Genomic DNA, 14,117 nt, shown 5'->3' on the forward strand with positions numbered 1-14,117 from the left:
GAACGGTATGAGCAAAGGCTGGAGAAGCCGCACTCCTGGCCAGGCTTGAGGGCCAAGGCTCTAATTAGGCAGGAGAAGGACTTTATTTGTCATCTGAAAGCAGTGCCTTGCCATGGCCTTAGCATCACTCCAGCACAACTCACTTCTCTGCACCACTTCAGGCCTAGCATAGCAACTAGTGCTTTTTTAAGATCCCAGAAGCAGAGCAAAACATGAAAAACACAGAGCAGATGGGTTCCCGTGTTATTTATAACCACTGATGCCTCAGTAATACACTCCTGAAGAAAAATCCGTTGGTGTTTGAGGTCACACAACACGAGGAGCCCTCAGAGACGCGCTTCAGGAGCAAGGCACAGTCACCTGTGGAGAGGCAGGTGCACAGGCACTGCAGTGTCGGGTTTCGGAGCGACACGGGGAAAGCTGAAGTCACAGCTTCCACATAGAACGCTCCAGAGCGCCGGTTGCCCGGAGAGGCGCGGCCCGCCCGCTCGTCCCTCACAGCCGCTTCCCGCCCGCGGCGCGCGGCCGCCACGAGCCGCAGCGCGAGCTCCCCCGCGCGCAGCGCCTCCCACAGCCCTGCGCGGGAACTGGGTCAGGCGCCCGAAGTGGGCCGAAGGGGCGGGGCGTCGCGGAAGGGCGAAGAGGGGCGGGCTCCTCCCGCGTCGCGGCGTGGTGACGTCGGGGCGTCTGCGCGTGACGTCGCAGCGGCGTTCGTCCTGCTCCCGGTCTCGCCCTCGCCGCCCCTCGGCCCTCTCCGGCCCGCGCCTGCCGCCCGCTGCCGCCATGGCGAACGTGGCCGACACGAAGCTGTACGACATCCTGGGCGTGCCGCCCGGGGCCTCCGACAACGAGCTCAAGAAGGTGCGGCGGAGGAGCGGCAGCCGGCGCCCGGGGACGGCGGGCGGCAGCTCTGCGGGGCGGGGGCGGGTCGGGCGCCGGGCAGGGCCCCGCGGGGCGGCGTGCGGCGAGCGAGGGCCGGCGGGAGGCGAGCGGGCCGGGCCGAGGGCAGGCCCCGGGCTGGGGCGGGAGCGGCACGGCCTACGGGCGGTGGGGCCGGGCCGGGTCTCGCCGCGCGGCCTGAGCTTGCGTGTGGGGAGGGAGAGGCGCCCGGTACCGCCTCAGCCCGGCGGCAGCGCGTAGGCCGCGCCGAGGGCCCGTCCGCGCCTCGCCTGCGGGCGGGCGGCTGCGGAGCCGGGTAGGCCTTGGGCAGGCCCCGGGCGGCAGGGGAGGGCGAGACCGGGGAGCAGCCGGGCCCCGCCGTGCGCCCCGCGGCCCGGCGGTGAGATCCCTGCGATGGCCGTGGGCGGCCTCCGCCTCCCGCCACCCTGCGCACCCGAGCGCGGCTCGCGACGGGCGGGGGCTCCTCGGACGGGGATCGGCGTGAAGCGGCGCGGGGCTGCGGCCGCCCATTGTCTGCCCCACGTGTGGGCCCTGCGGGGTTTCGGTTTGCTCGAGTTCGGTCCCTGCCAGGCGGGGAGCACCAAAGCGAGGTAATAAAGGGGCGAGGAGAAAACCTGGAGCCAGGTCATCGGTATAACAACGTACCGCAGGCATTTCATTACGTAGGATATGAACCACTTTTTTTTTTGTTTTGCTTTCCTAAAAGAAATTAAATACCGTTTATACGGGAGGGAGGAAAATTAACAAGCAAGTTTACCAGCAGTGACCTGCTTCCGCTGATGGGTGGTGCTGCTATGAACAACCGCGTTACCCAGCATGCACGCGGTAGCTTAATTTGTGCAGGGATAGGCAGTAGCAATGTTGAAATAGTGTTAATGGAAGGTGGTAGGAGGCTGGCAAACACCATCGGGCGCTGTTTTTTTCCCTACTGAAGTCTCTTAAAGGTGTCTTCTCTCCTATACGAATGAAGAACTTCCAGCGGTCTTTTACTCAGTGACCTCTGCTGCTCTGTATTCATTGCTGTATGTTACGCTTGTCATGGAATGTAAAGGTTCCAACTGCCTGCAGCATTGAGTTTGTTCCTCTTATCCTCACTGAAAGGTCATGCGGATGCTTCATTAATCTGATATTTTAATATCAGGTATGAAAGCAGAGAAAAGTAAAAAGAAATGGATAATGGCTTCACTAAGAAGCAGGAGGAAAACAGTCTTTGACAATGGTTAGTTAAACTAACTTATATTGAAAGTATGGTAGGTGTCCACATAGCCTTGATTCTGGATCTGTTTTTCATTAATTGAAAAGAGGTTGCTTGCTTTGGGGCCATGGGTGATCTTAAGGATTGCTCTAAACTGCTGTGCTGCTATAAGCGAAGACATGAACTCTTTTCATTAGCCATCACTACACAAAATCCTTTTTAGCTGACAAGATGATACATAGGTTTTCAGTTTGTTTATTTTTTCCTTGATTTCAATGCTTAAAAATATTAGGAAAAAACATTTTTATTATAGAATATTCAAGTTGATGAAAGATTAAGCTTTGTTATTGATGGGTAGTTTGTACTGTGAGACCTGTGACTTTTGCTCTTTACTCTTGTTGCATTGTAGAACGTTCTGCTTCTGATATCAACGTTCTGCTTTGTTTTATTAATTTTTTAAAGTGCAAAATACTTCAAGATAATCAGTAAAGACCAGTAACTGCACATACAGAAAAGGAATTTTACCAGATGTAAAGCTCTCCTAGAGCTGTAGTTTCAAAGAGGGAATTTAAATGCTCAGCTCTACAGAAACAGAGCTAATTTCATATCTACTCAAAGAATTTGATTGTTTCAGCTGATTCAAATTATATCACTGTAGCATTTTTTTATATGTTTAAAACTTCACAAGAATGTCATTTGAGTCATTTCTGTTAACTGTCATGGGACAGTTATTGGGAGAGATTGAGGTGGGGTGAGGGAGAAGTTGTGGTCAAATACTCAAATTGTAGAAAAAGTCTTGTTGCTTGCTTTGATCCTCTAAGCTAGAAACAAAAGTGATGGAGTACTGCTATAGAAAAGGTCGTGGTCCTAAGAACCAAAGCACTGGTCAAAAAAAAGCATATTGAAATATCTTTTTAGGTGATGTGGCCATTCTGTGTACTGTTTTGGAACAATGAAATAAAAGTGGTGATCTGTACATTCTGCACATGTAACTCATACTTGGCTCAATGTGAGATTAAATTTTTCATTATTGGTAGATGAGGAAAAAATTTAAAATGATTTTTTTTGGATTAGTGTCTGATAGAGTTGGGTGAGAAGCTGAGGCAGCCATTTTGTTGTTAATGTCTTGCTGTGATTGAAGTGACGTAGTAAAATCAGAATTATATGCCCCACTGATGCATGACTGATTTCAAAACACTCATTTTCTCATTTTATTAGGATTTTCTTTCTTCCTGGAAGACTACTTGAGTTTCTCAGAAAGGAACAGATGACTCAAAATCAAAACTAATTTTGTATCTCTTTTAACTAGGCTTATAGAAAGCTGGCCAAGGAATACCATCCCGATAAGAATCCAAACGCAGGTGACAAAGTAAGACTTGTTTTGTTTTTGTGAGGTTTTTTTTGTTGTTTAAACTCCTGAAGTTTGCTATTTCAATAGCATCTAAGGGTCTGAATAGAAGTGTTGGGGGCTTGGTGTTAAAGATTGTTCAAAAACAGTGAGAGCTATGAGAAGGAAGAATGCCTTCTCTACTTCCCAATGTCAGAGCATACTTCTTGACAGAATGCAGCAGTTAAGTCAAATTGGTTGAGAAGGTAATGCTAAAAGAATTGCCTCTCTTCATCTGCCAAGATGGTGTCAGCTGACATTGACATCTAGCTACATAGGTATTTGAAAAAGATAGATAGTCTGTTTTCTGGGCCCATACTTTTTGGAAAAAAAGGTATTTGCGGAGGGACTTGAAACTGCAGCGTAAAGCACATCACATATCTGAGAAGTTTGGATCAGATATGTAGTACTAATAGCAATTAAAAAAAGTTGACTCCGTTGATTATCCCTGTCAAAGTTCTCATGATTGCTTAGAAGTGAACAGGAGTGACTATGAAAACATAAACTTTGTTTTGTGGACAAACATGTTGATATGCATTTTAAAATAGGCAATCAGTTGAGCAACTTAAGTGCCTAACAAGTCTGGCAGTCTTTGTCATGTGTATAACTTTTTTTTTTGCCTGTTGACTACTGCAATATTGTGTATTTTTTACTTGTTTGTAAGATTGTCCTGTGCTAGGCCCAAAAAGCAAGTCAGTGGTTATCTGCAATAAAATGTCATGTTTTATGGTAAAGCGTGATGTAACACAACTATGCCTAAATCTGCCTTCCTCTCTCTTACTAGAATGAGGGTGGAAAAGGCTATGTTATGTACCATCCTGGTCAGGTGTTCATGCTGGGCAGGGAACTGTAGCAAAAGTCTCCCTTAGTTAAAAATTGTCACGCATTGATGTGATTCTGTCCTTCTTCTAGTTTAAAGAAATAAGCTTTGCCTATGAAGTACTGTCAAATCCAGAGAAACGTGAGTTATATGATAGATATGGAGAACAGGGCCTTCGAGAAGGTAGTGGCGGAAGCAGCGGAATGGACGATATTTTCTCCCACATCTTTGGTGGTGGATTGTTCAATTTCATGGGTGGTCAGAGTAGAAGTCGTAATGGTAGAAGAAGAGGAGAAGATATGATGCATCCTCTCAAGTAAGTATCTTAATGCTGAAATCTGTATTAATTTTCAAGTTTTCTTTATCAGTGCTCAACTCTGCTAGTTTATATTCTTGGTGTGCTTCCCAGGTGAGATTTTGCAGTCTGCACCTCCTTTTCAGAGCTGTGTGTCATGTGTAGTCCAGAAAGCAGTTATCTTATTTTCAATAAGTAGTTAATCGTGTAGGCTGTGTGATACCTTGATTTGCCTGACTACTAGTTAATGTTATTTTCTTGGTTTTGCTTCTCAGTTGTATTTGGAAGTTCTAATCTGAAATTGCATTACATAAACAAGTATTGTGTAACAGCTGGACTCTTAGGAAAGCAGAGGTACTAATGCTCCTGAAAGATTTTAGCTAACATGCATTAATAGCTTACTATCTAGAAGTATAAACTATGTAATTATTGGGAAAGTCCGAATTTAAAACAAAAAAAAACAAAAAAAAAAAACCATGTTGACAACATGCTTGAATGGCACATCTGACTGTTCTTTGCTTGCAGCTATGACTGGCTTTTTGCCTGCTAGGCAGCTCTGTTCAAACTTCCTTAAGGCTGCATCTTTTCTATGGTTGGCAAACCATGCATAGTCTGGTTACTTCTATTTGCTTGCTTAGTTTAGCAGCCAGTACTGTATACTGTGTTACTAATTTGCTTTGGTTTTGTTTTTATTTGTAAATGCTAATGCTAGGCAACTTTTTCTAGTTTAATATACTTCAAGTTGAAACTTCTGTCTGCTAACATGAACTTGGAGAAACTGTGTTCATAGACGTCTGTCAATACATTAAGGTTATTAGAATTTGCTCATGTATTCAAGGGCATCTAAAAATGAACAAATGTAAAGAATTATATAGCCCAGGGGACATGTTGGTGTCCTTCTCTCCCCCAGTATCTTGTGCTTTCCAGTGGAAAGTACAGTAGTAAGTATATATTCTTGTGTATGTATGCTCTAAGTACCTCCAAGATGATCTAGAGAGAGAAGGGCATCTCACTTCCTTGGTAGAAATTCTTTGAAAAAGAAAACTAAAAGATCAAATGTGACTATGTAATGAAACAATGTGCTATGTTAGCTTGTTTCCTATGGAGAAACCCAACTGATCTGTGTTTGTTTCTGCCAGTTACATCATAGCTTCTCTCTTAAGTTATGTTCAGGGCTGTATCTGTGTATTCATATGTATGGAATGGTTTTTAATGATTCCTTGTAAAAGCCACAGTAGTGCTTTTAAAAAAAAAATTAACAGCAGATTTAGTCATTATGAAGAACTGTTTTTCTACAACTTGTCCTAGGCAAATATTTTAATTATGTGGAGAAAGGATATTGTTAAATGATAACGCAGGAGAAAATGCTTTATTTTGCAGAGTCTCTTTAGAAGATTTATATAATGGAAAGACAACAAAACTACAACTTAGCAAGAATGTCCTTTGTAGTGCATGTAATGGGTAAGTTCGGTTCTGCTTCTGAATTCTCTGGTTGCTTTGTTGATACATGATATAGTGAAGCATCTTCTTTGTCAGATCTTCATCAGTATTTAACTTACTGGAGTCTGTTCTCAGACTGGAAAATAGTTTAATTGTAATTTCATGGGATTTAAACTACTCAAGGGATTGTTTGTGTTTGCCAGCAGGGACACCTGACTCATTGGCAGTGCAATCAGGCACGTTAACGTACTGCTGTAAATATTCTGTCGTATGTTTCTGAAAGGCTTGGTTTTAATGCAACTGGTACTTTCTATTCTAGTCAAGGAGGGAAGGCTGGAGCTGTTCAGAAATGTAATGCTTGTCGGGGTAGAGGTGTACGTATCATGATCAGACAGCTGGCTCCTGGAATGGTTCAGCAGATGCAGTCTGTATGCTCTGACTGCAATGGAGAAGGTAGGCCAGCTCTTCTGTATTTCGCAAGGCACTTATAAATATAAATATGTAAATATTTATCTTGTGTGTTTGGAAGAACTCCTGGATAGCTTCTATCATAGTGAATTGCATCTCATCTAGGAGTGCTTTTCCCCCATCTTATCAGTTAGGTGTCTGGTCCCTGTGTGAAGAAGACATTTTATGTAGAGCAGCATCAAGTCTTAATGTCTAGAATGCTGAAAGATAATCGGAAAGCTTGAACAATAGGGATTAATTGTGGTGAGGTTTTTTTGTGTGTGTGTTACTTGGTGGTGGTTGTTTGTTTTGTTTTGTAGACTTAGACGTGAATTTTGCTTGTTGCTATTACTCTTCCATTAAAGAGAGACCAAGATTTCGGGAGTTTTAGAAGTTGTTTTTTTTCTTGCAGTCTTCTTCTCTAAGGACAGGTTTAGGTTAAAACTAAAAACCTGAAGTTGGACTTTAAGCTCAAAAAAAAAAAATTACTAAGATACCCTTTGCTGAATTTGTTGTGTTTGGGGGAGTAAGATCATTACATGATCTGTACTTTGTGCGAATCCTTTCTGAAACTTCTGCAATTTGCAGAGTAGTGATGCTGCCTTGTAGATAGCCTTGCTCTTGACAGTACCTGAAATTACAAAGAGCTGTATTTCGTTGAAATATTTTAAAAATGATGCTTCTGAACATCTTATTTTCACAATTCGAATATGTAGTTTCACTGGGTAGAACAGAGAATGTAAGCTGTTCTGTATAATTATCCTTCAGTTTGCTGGAAAAAGTACTTGCATTGCTAGAGGTGACAAACAATATGAAAAACTATTCACTGTCAGAGTAGTATGAAAGTGGAATCTTATGTGCCTGGCCATTTTAGATAATTTCTGTGGGACAATATATATTGCCGTTGTATGAAGCTGATTTGACCAGCTGTCTTCTCCCCACTGTATGTAAAACTCTCTAGTTTTACTGGCTGTATTTATGTAATACTTCAGTGTTGTGGTGAAATATTGCAAAATGGGGCTCTCTCAATAGTCTTTCTTTCACTGTTGTTAACAGAATGGAACTAAGCTTCCAAAATTCAGTGAAGTAGTATGAAATTTGTATTGAAACTTCTACGGGAGAGTAGATGCTTCAGTTTGGTTTTAGGTTTACCCCTTCTTTTATAGCAATTATCCTGCAACGTAACAAAGAATTTAAAAGTTGGCGCTTTTTTATTTTAAAGAGAAGTTGAATGGTAAGGATACTGGAGTTGAATTTGGACCTAAGGAACAATGCAAGCCGCAAACCTTGTCTTTTGTTTTGTCTGTCTTCTCCAAAATCTTCTTTTGAAGATTCTTGATTAAACAGCTTGGAAGCTTACACATCTACTTTGTGTTCCCTTTTTGTTTTTTCTTCTCCTTCTCCCAAGTAAAGTAAGTTGAGCCTGGCTTTCTCCTTGTGAGAAATGCATAAAGCAACATCTAAATGACTGGTTCTGTTGAATATGTTATTCAACTTTCTTTAAAATAGCTTTTTTCCCCCTTTGGAGTTGTGTGCAGTTGTGTAAATCTCTGAACTCAAAATTTGTGTCTTTAGGTGAAGTAATTAATGAAAAAGACCGCTGTAAAAAATGTGAAGGGAAAAAGGTGATCAAAGAGGTAAAAATACTTGAAGTCCATGTAGACAAAGGCATGAAACATGGGCAAAGAATTACATTCAGTGGAGAAGCAGATCAGGCTCCAGGTGTGGAACCGGGTGATATTGTCCTCTTACTCCAAGAAAAGGAGAATGAGGTAATACTTTTGAGTTTATACTTCAAATGAATTTTGTTACAATCTTTTAATATTTAAATGATGTAAATGGCTGCTCACTTTAAAGTAATTCATATAGTTGCACCTCTGGGAGAGATGGTAAATAGCTTTTAATAGTTCTGTAGCAAGTAACGTGGCTTTATTTGTTAGCCATTATTTCCAAGTCTGTAGCCAGAGGACATGCAGATTTTGGTGCTTATTCATGCTAATGATCATTAACTTTCTCAAGTGAGCTCACGATGACTTTGCTAGATTTAGTCAGTGTGAAGAGCTGTTCAAGATATTAACTTCAATCTACTTTGCATGTTGCACTAACAATGCAAGGTGTTGATTTTATTCATGTCTTGTGGCATGGCACCGCAGAGATGGTGCTTTCTGTGTCTGCTGCTGTTGGGTTCTGAAAATCTAACACAGAATACTGATATTATTACTAGTTCATTTAATAAAACACTAAGAAACAAGATTGCTTTATATTAGCTTGTTAAAGGTTCATGCTCATTCTATTCTAGTGTATACACACTGCACTTCTGAATTAAACATTGCAAATGACCTTTTTCTGCCCTAAACCTCTGTTAAATCAAAGTTGAGATGACTTTTTAAAAAATGTTTTACTTGAAAAAGCCCAGTTATTACTATGAAGGAGTAAGAAAAACTTTCTGTGATTTACTGTGAAGGAGAAAACTGTTAAATGGAATGATAGTGTAAAAAAAGCATTCTGTTGCCTCAAATAATTGCATTAGGTACAAATTTCTAAGTTCTTATCAGCTATTAAGTATCTGAAAATTTGTAAGCTTTTCAGTGCTGTGCAGAGGACAGCTATTTTGTCAAGACTTATATATAGCCTTATGCATTCTTCTACTATAATACTGGGTGAAACACAGCATCAGTTATTTGGTTCTTTGTTTTTGATAAGGGAGAACACTGTACACATACAAAACAGATGTGCATAACAGCATGAAAATCCGTATGATAGATACCATTTCTATCTTAATCTTCTAATGAACTGTATTTGGTTTTACAGCATTAACTATTCTGAAAAATACTGAAACGTTGTGTCCTAGTAGTGAGTAGAATTAGACTGATATGCAATCAAGTTTTTTGTGTTCTTAAAATCTCCCTTGAGGTGGGAAAGAAGGGAGAGGAAGTAACGCCTTTGGCGGTCTACCAGTGGACAAACTTATGTGTATTCTGATTAAAAATCCAAAGTGGTATGGCTTAAAGATCTCTTAAGATAGCTGTGGACTAAACTGATGAAAACCCTGCTCAACAGGTAGCTAGCTGAAGAAGATATGTGCAACTACGATAGATGTTGAGAAACAAAAATGCAATTTTGTACGCTGATGTAGGGGAAGTAGTGTCAAACAGTCCCGAGATTTTCGTTTATAGCCTGATTTTTGTGAAAGATCCTTGGGGTAAAGGAGCACTGCTGCTTTACAGGCTACCTTTTTGGTAATTTGAACCTTCCATCTTGGGATGTAGTGTGGTTTGTGATATCTTGTGCCTTACAAACATGTCATACAAACTTCCAAGATGTGTTAAGATAGCTCTGACATGAAGTTTTAGGAACCATAATAAACTCTAAATGATTAGTCTTGTGAGGATACAATTGTAGTACTAGAAAAGATACCTCCTGTTTCTGCCTTTCAGGTGTTCCAAAGGGATGGGAATGATTTGCATATGACGCACAAGATAGGACTTGTTGAAGCACTGTGTGGATTCCAGTTCACATTTAAGCACCTTGATGGGCGTCAAATTGTGGTTAAATATCCTCCTGGAAAAGTCATCGAACCAGGTAAGCTTAACTGGATAAGAACTCCTTTGACTGTGCTTTTGTTATTCTTGAACATTTAATTCTGTTCTTGTTATGCTTTTACCTGAACCCAGGCTAGAGAATTGGGTAGGACAAGATTTTTCTAAAGTAGTGTTCTACAGATTATTTCTTGTAATTACAGGTTGTGTCCGTGTAGTCAGAGGTGAAGGAATGCCACAGTATCGCAATCCTTTTGAGAAGGGGGATCTTTACATTAAATTTGACGTTCAGTTTCCTGAAAATAACTGGATTAGCCAAGAGAAGCTTTCAGTAAGTAGTCTTTTGAGCATAAACATGGTAGTCTTACTGGACAAGTGTGTGCAAGGTGCTTGTGTATTAGCCCCCCTGTGCTTACTTTGTAATGCTTAAATTTGAAGTACAATTAAATTGTTCTATTAACATTGTTCATAGGCAACATATAACTTGAAAATACATACTGAAGCATAGGTTTCTGCAACCTGTTTTTAAAAGCTATGTGGATCTGGGGTAGATGAGAACGGGAGCAAGAATCTTCCTGTGACCATGTAGTAAGTTTTCAGAGTGCAACTGTATTTACTGATTGCACTTTGATAATGTGTGGAGTTTTTTTCTTAATTTGTCTTCCAGTTATTGCAGATACTTCGGTTACTCTTAAACGAGTTGTGCACTTCAGGGCTTAGACGAGTTTTGGCTTCCAAACCAAACTTGCTCCAAGGAGGAGTCATGAAGTTGTGGGGAAGTCATCACTTTGTTTAGAAGTTGGAGATGCGGTACTGAATGCAATTCTTTTTTTTGGGGCAGGAACTTGAAGATCTTCTGCCTGCTAGACCAGAATTTCCTAATGTAATTGGTGATGCAGAAGAGGTAGATCTTCAGGAATTTGATACCACTCGTGGTTCAGGTGGTGGCCAGAGACGTGAAGCTTATAATGATAGTTCTGATGAAGAGAGCAGCCATCATGGACCTGGGGTACAGTGTGCCCATCAGTAAACATTTGTCTAAAAAGTTGCACAAGGATTTTCTTTCAAATTTTGCCTGACTTGTTTTCAACAATCCAACTGGATTGTATAAGTAATCCAGATGAACCAATGGACATCTATTGCTGTATGTGTAACTTTTAAATTGGTCTATAGTATCTACAGAGTGTAATTTAAACTAACCACAAAGCTTACATCTTCATTTTGACTGTGTAGCAGAATAAAGCACTTGAAAGGAAGACGAGACTCCTTTTCACATGGGTTTTAAGTTTGTCCTCGTATCTGTGCTTGATTTTTACCAGTTTTGTGTAGATTTTAAGTTTCATATTTTAAATTCAAATTCTACATTGTAAAGTTTGTGTACAATTTGTCCTGAGGCTTGGTATTTGGCTGCACCTGCATAAGCTGCTACAAGTAGAATAAAGAATTTCATAGCCTGTATCTGTCATCTAGATGCATGGTAAATGGGCTTTGCACATAATGGGTTTAGAGCTGACTGGGAACAATGGAAGACTAAATTAGAAGTGGTTGTAAGTTTTTTCTACCATCTTGTGAACGGTTTCTGAAATAAATAAAAGCAGTTGGTGTATAATATATTTATTTTTGCCTTGTAACTCTTACTTTTGTAGTGGTTCTGACCATGTTGTGTACCAACTGACTATAAAGAGGTGGACACTTAAAAACAGAGGGAGGCTGAAGCTCCTTTAAGACCAGCTTGCAGTTTAAGAACTGTGTGCTCTGTATAAATCTTTTCCTAGGCGGTGGTACAACTATTTGGGTAGGGGAAGGCCACAGCCGTGTCCCCTTTATATAGAGAAAGTACAAAGACTTCAGTCTGCCATCAAAACGTTAGAAACATCTGAAATGAAGATGATTAAATCCCATGCTAAGTGTCTTTAAAAAATATACATGCCTGGCAACTTGTAATTGCATTAACGTCGTTTGTAAAGTGATGATTAGCGTTGTACTTCACAAATATTTTTGACCTCAAGACATACTAAATGTTGTCAATTTTATTAGTTTTTCAGTAGTTTGAATTTTTTCTAACTACTAAGACCTTTAATTTTCCCAGTTTCAGTCCTATTCCTTTTTATATGCATTTAATTGGTTTTAAAAATATGTGACCTTAAATAATTATCAGGTACAGCTATCTTATTTTGTTAGTATTAGGCAACTGTGCGTGAGTTGCTGTTCGCCAGTTTGTTACAGTGTAGTTCCTCTCCCACATTGAGCGGAAGTTGAAAGATACTCCCACTTTTCTTTACAAATCTCAAGTGTGACTTAATAGCTTGTCAGATAATTGTTGACTTCTTATCAGTGAGTGAGGTGGGACGGAGATGCTCCAAAGCTTTCCCTGTACTTGAGTAGGTGATGGCATAGGAGCATTGCTAAATGTGGATTTTAAACTAAAGCAAGAATAAACACTGGCTGGCACTTCAGCATTGATTTATACTGTTGCAAGTCATGGAGTGCAGCTTTGTTTTCTCTTAACAAAACTTCAGGTTGGTTTTTCATGAAGTCATGGTTACATAGTGATCCTTCTGATGCCTTTCACCAAGAAATCCATCATCTTGAGCTGTATTAGTTGATAATTAACATCCTTGTCTAACGTTTTCAAGTACTAGTCTTCAGATTTACCTCTAAACGAGTAGAGTATGTACCCTAAATTTGTATTTCTCCTTAATTTTTTTTTTTTGGTGGAGGGGGTTGGAGTGGGGATGGAGGGTAGAAGGAGGGATTCACTGTAATTTTTTAGATAGCATATTGCAGGGAAGGGGGGGAGGATGTAGATTTGATCATTGTATGTAGTATGGATTAGTTAAGATCCATTTATTTAATTTAGGCTCCTGAAGGTAGAATCTGACCATATTTCCAGAATTACCTTTATTCTGTACATCTCCTTTTCTGTTCTACAAAGTTTTAGTGTAGTAAAAGCCACACATAAATTTAAAATCTATACGGTCTTGGCTTCAGTACTAAACTTATTAGTAACACAATACTGCAGTCAGTAATCTTGTTTAGTTTCCTGCTAAACTATATTGCTTTACTGTAGCTACTGATACTTTAAGTGGGCTAATGTGCTTGTCCTATGAAAAATGAAAGGGTAGTTGCGTGTTCTTTGTCATAAATGGTGCAATGTGACGTGTAGGTCAGAGGTAGTGCTTCCTACCTTGGTGATAAGAGTATCAATCAGTTAAGAAGTCCTGCATCACTGAAGAAGTGCACAGCTTGTGAGTTTGGCTGCTGTCAGGGCCCAGAAACACTTCCCTAGCTCTTAATAGCCTTTCCTTCACAAAAAAAAAAGTCTAAGTTAAAATTCATGAGATATTTCAACTAGAGCAGGCCTGATTAAAGAACAGGAGCTAGTTTGGTAATAGGTACCACTACCTTCATACCCAAACCCCTCCAAGATCCACAGCTGTGCATTGTATTGTTTTTCAAAGCTATATTCAACACTATACTTTTTCCAGAAATTGCAGAATACTGCCATCATGTACTGCCCTGCAGTGGTGCATGCATTGGTGTAGTATAGGAGGGAACAGTTAAATCATTCATGTTGAAATACCAGTTTGTCATCAATAATCAAAATTGATACCAAGTTGACGTGATGCTCTCATCAATTTAGGATAATTCAGATAAACTTAGTCTTCCATGTCCTAGAAATTGCTCTCTTTTTCCTTAGTTGAAACTTGTGACTTCTTTTAAGAAGTGAAATAAGGGTTAGAAGTTTGTGGAGACAGAAGAAAAACTGTTAAAGCTAGTCTATGCTTCAAATTTTAAAAGTAAGTCTTCCATGCTGTCTTATCACAGTGAAAACACTGAAATCACTGCTAGCAGACTAAAAGTCAGGAATATTCTCAAGTTAAAGAAATGCTTAAGGAATAATGGTCATCTTTTACTTGGAAAAATGTCGAAAGCCTTTCCTACCAGTTACTCAAAAAGAAGTTTCAGAGGAAATCTGAGTTCCTACTAGTCATCTTGTGAGTTATATCACAACATAAGACTAGAAATAATTTAGTTTATTTCTGTGTTTGATTTATATCTGTGTTACCAGAAAACTAAAGCTGCGTATCTTA

At 40.4% G+C, this 14,117-nt stretch overlaps 1 protein-coding gene across 1 annotated transcript; it reads left to right on the forward strand.

Annotated features, from left to right (window-relative positions):
• Positions 728–11,636, forward strand: DNAJA2 (DnaJ heat shock protein family (Hsp40) member A2). Its single transcript, XM_021408315.1, has 9 exons — positions 728–861; positions 3,405–3,464; positions 4,395–4,618; positions 5,978–6,058; positions 6,357–6,490; positions 8,060–8,256; positions 9,922–10,066; positions 10,227–10,354; positions 10,865–11,636. The coding sequence occupies exons 1-9, from the start codon at positions 784–786 to the stop codon at positions 11,051–11,053; spliced, it is 1,236 nt and encodes a 411-aa protein (XP_021263990.1). The 5' UTR covers positions 728–783; the 3' UTR covers positions 11,054–11,636.

This window comes from Numida meleagris, chromosome 10, assembly GCF_002078875.1.
Source record: "Numida meleagris isolate 19003 breed g44 Domestic line chromosome 10, NumMel1.0, whole genome shotgun sequence".
Lineage (NCBI taxonomy): Eukaryota > Metazoa > Chordata > Aves > Galliformes > Numididae > Numida > Numida meleagris.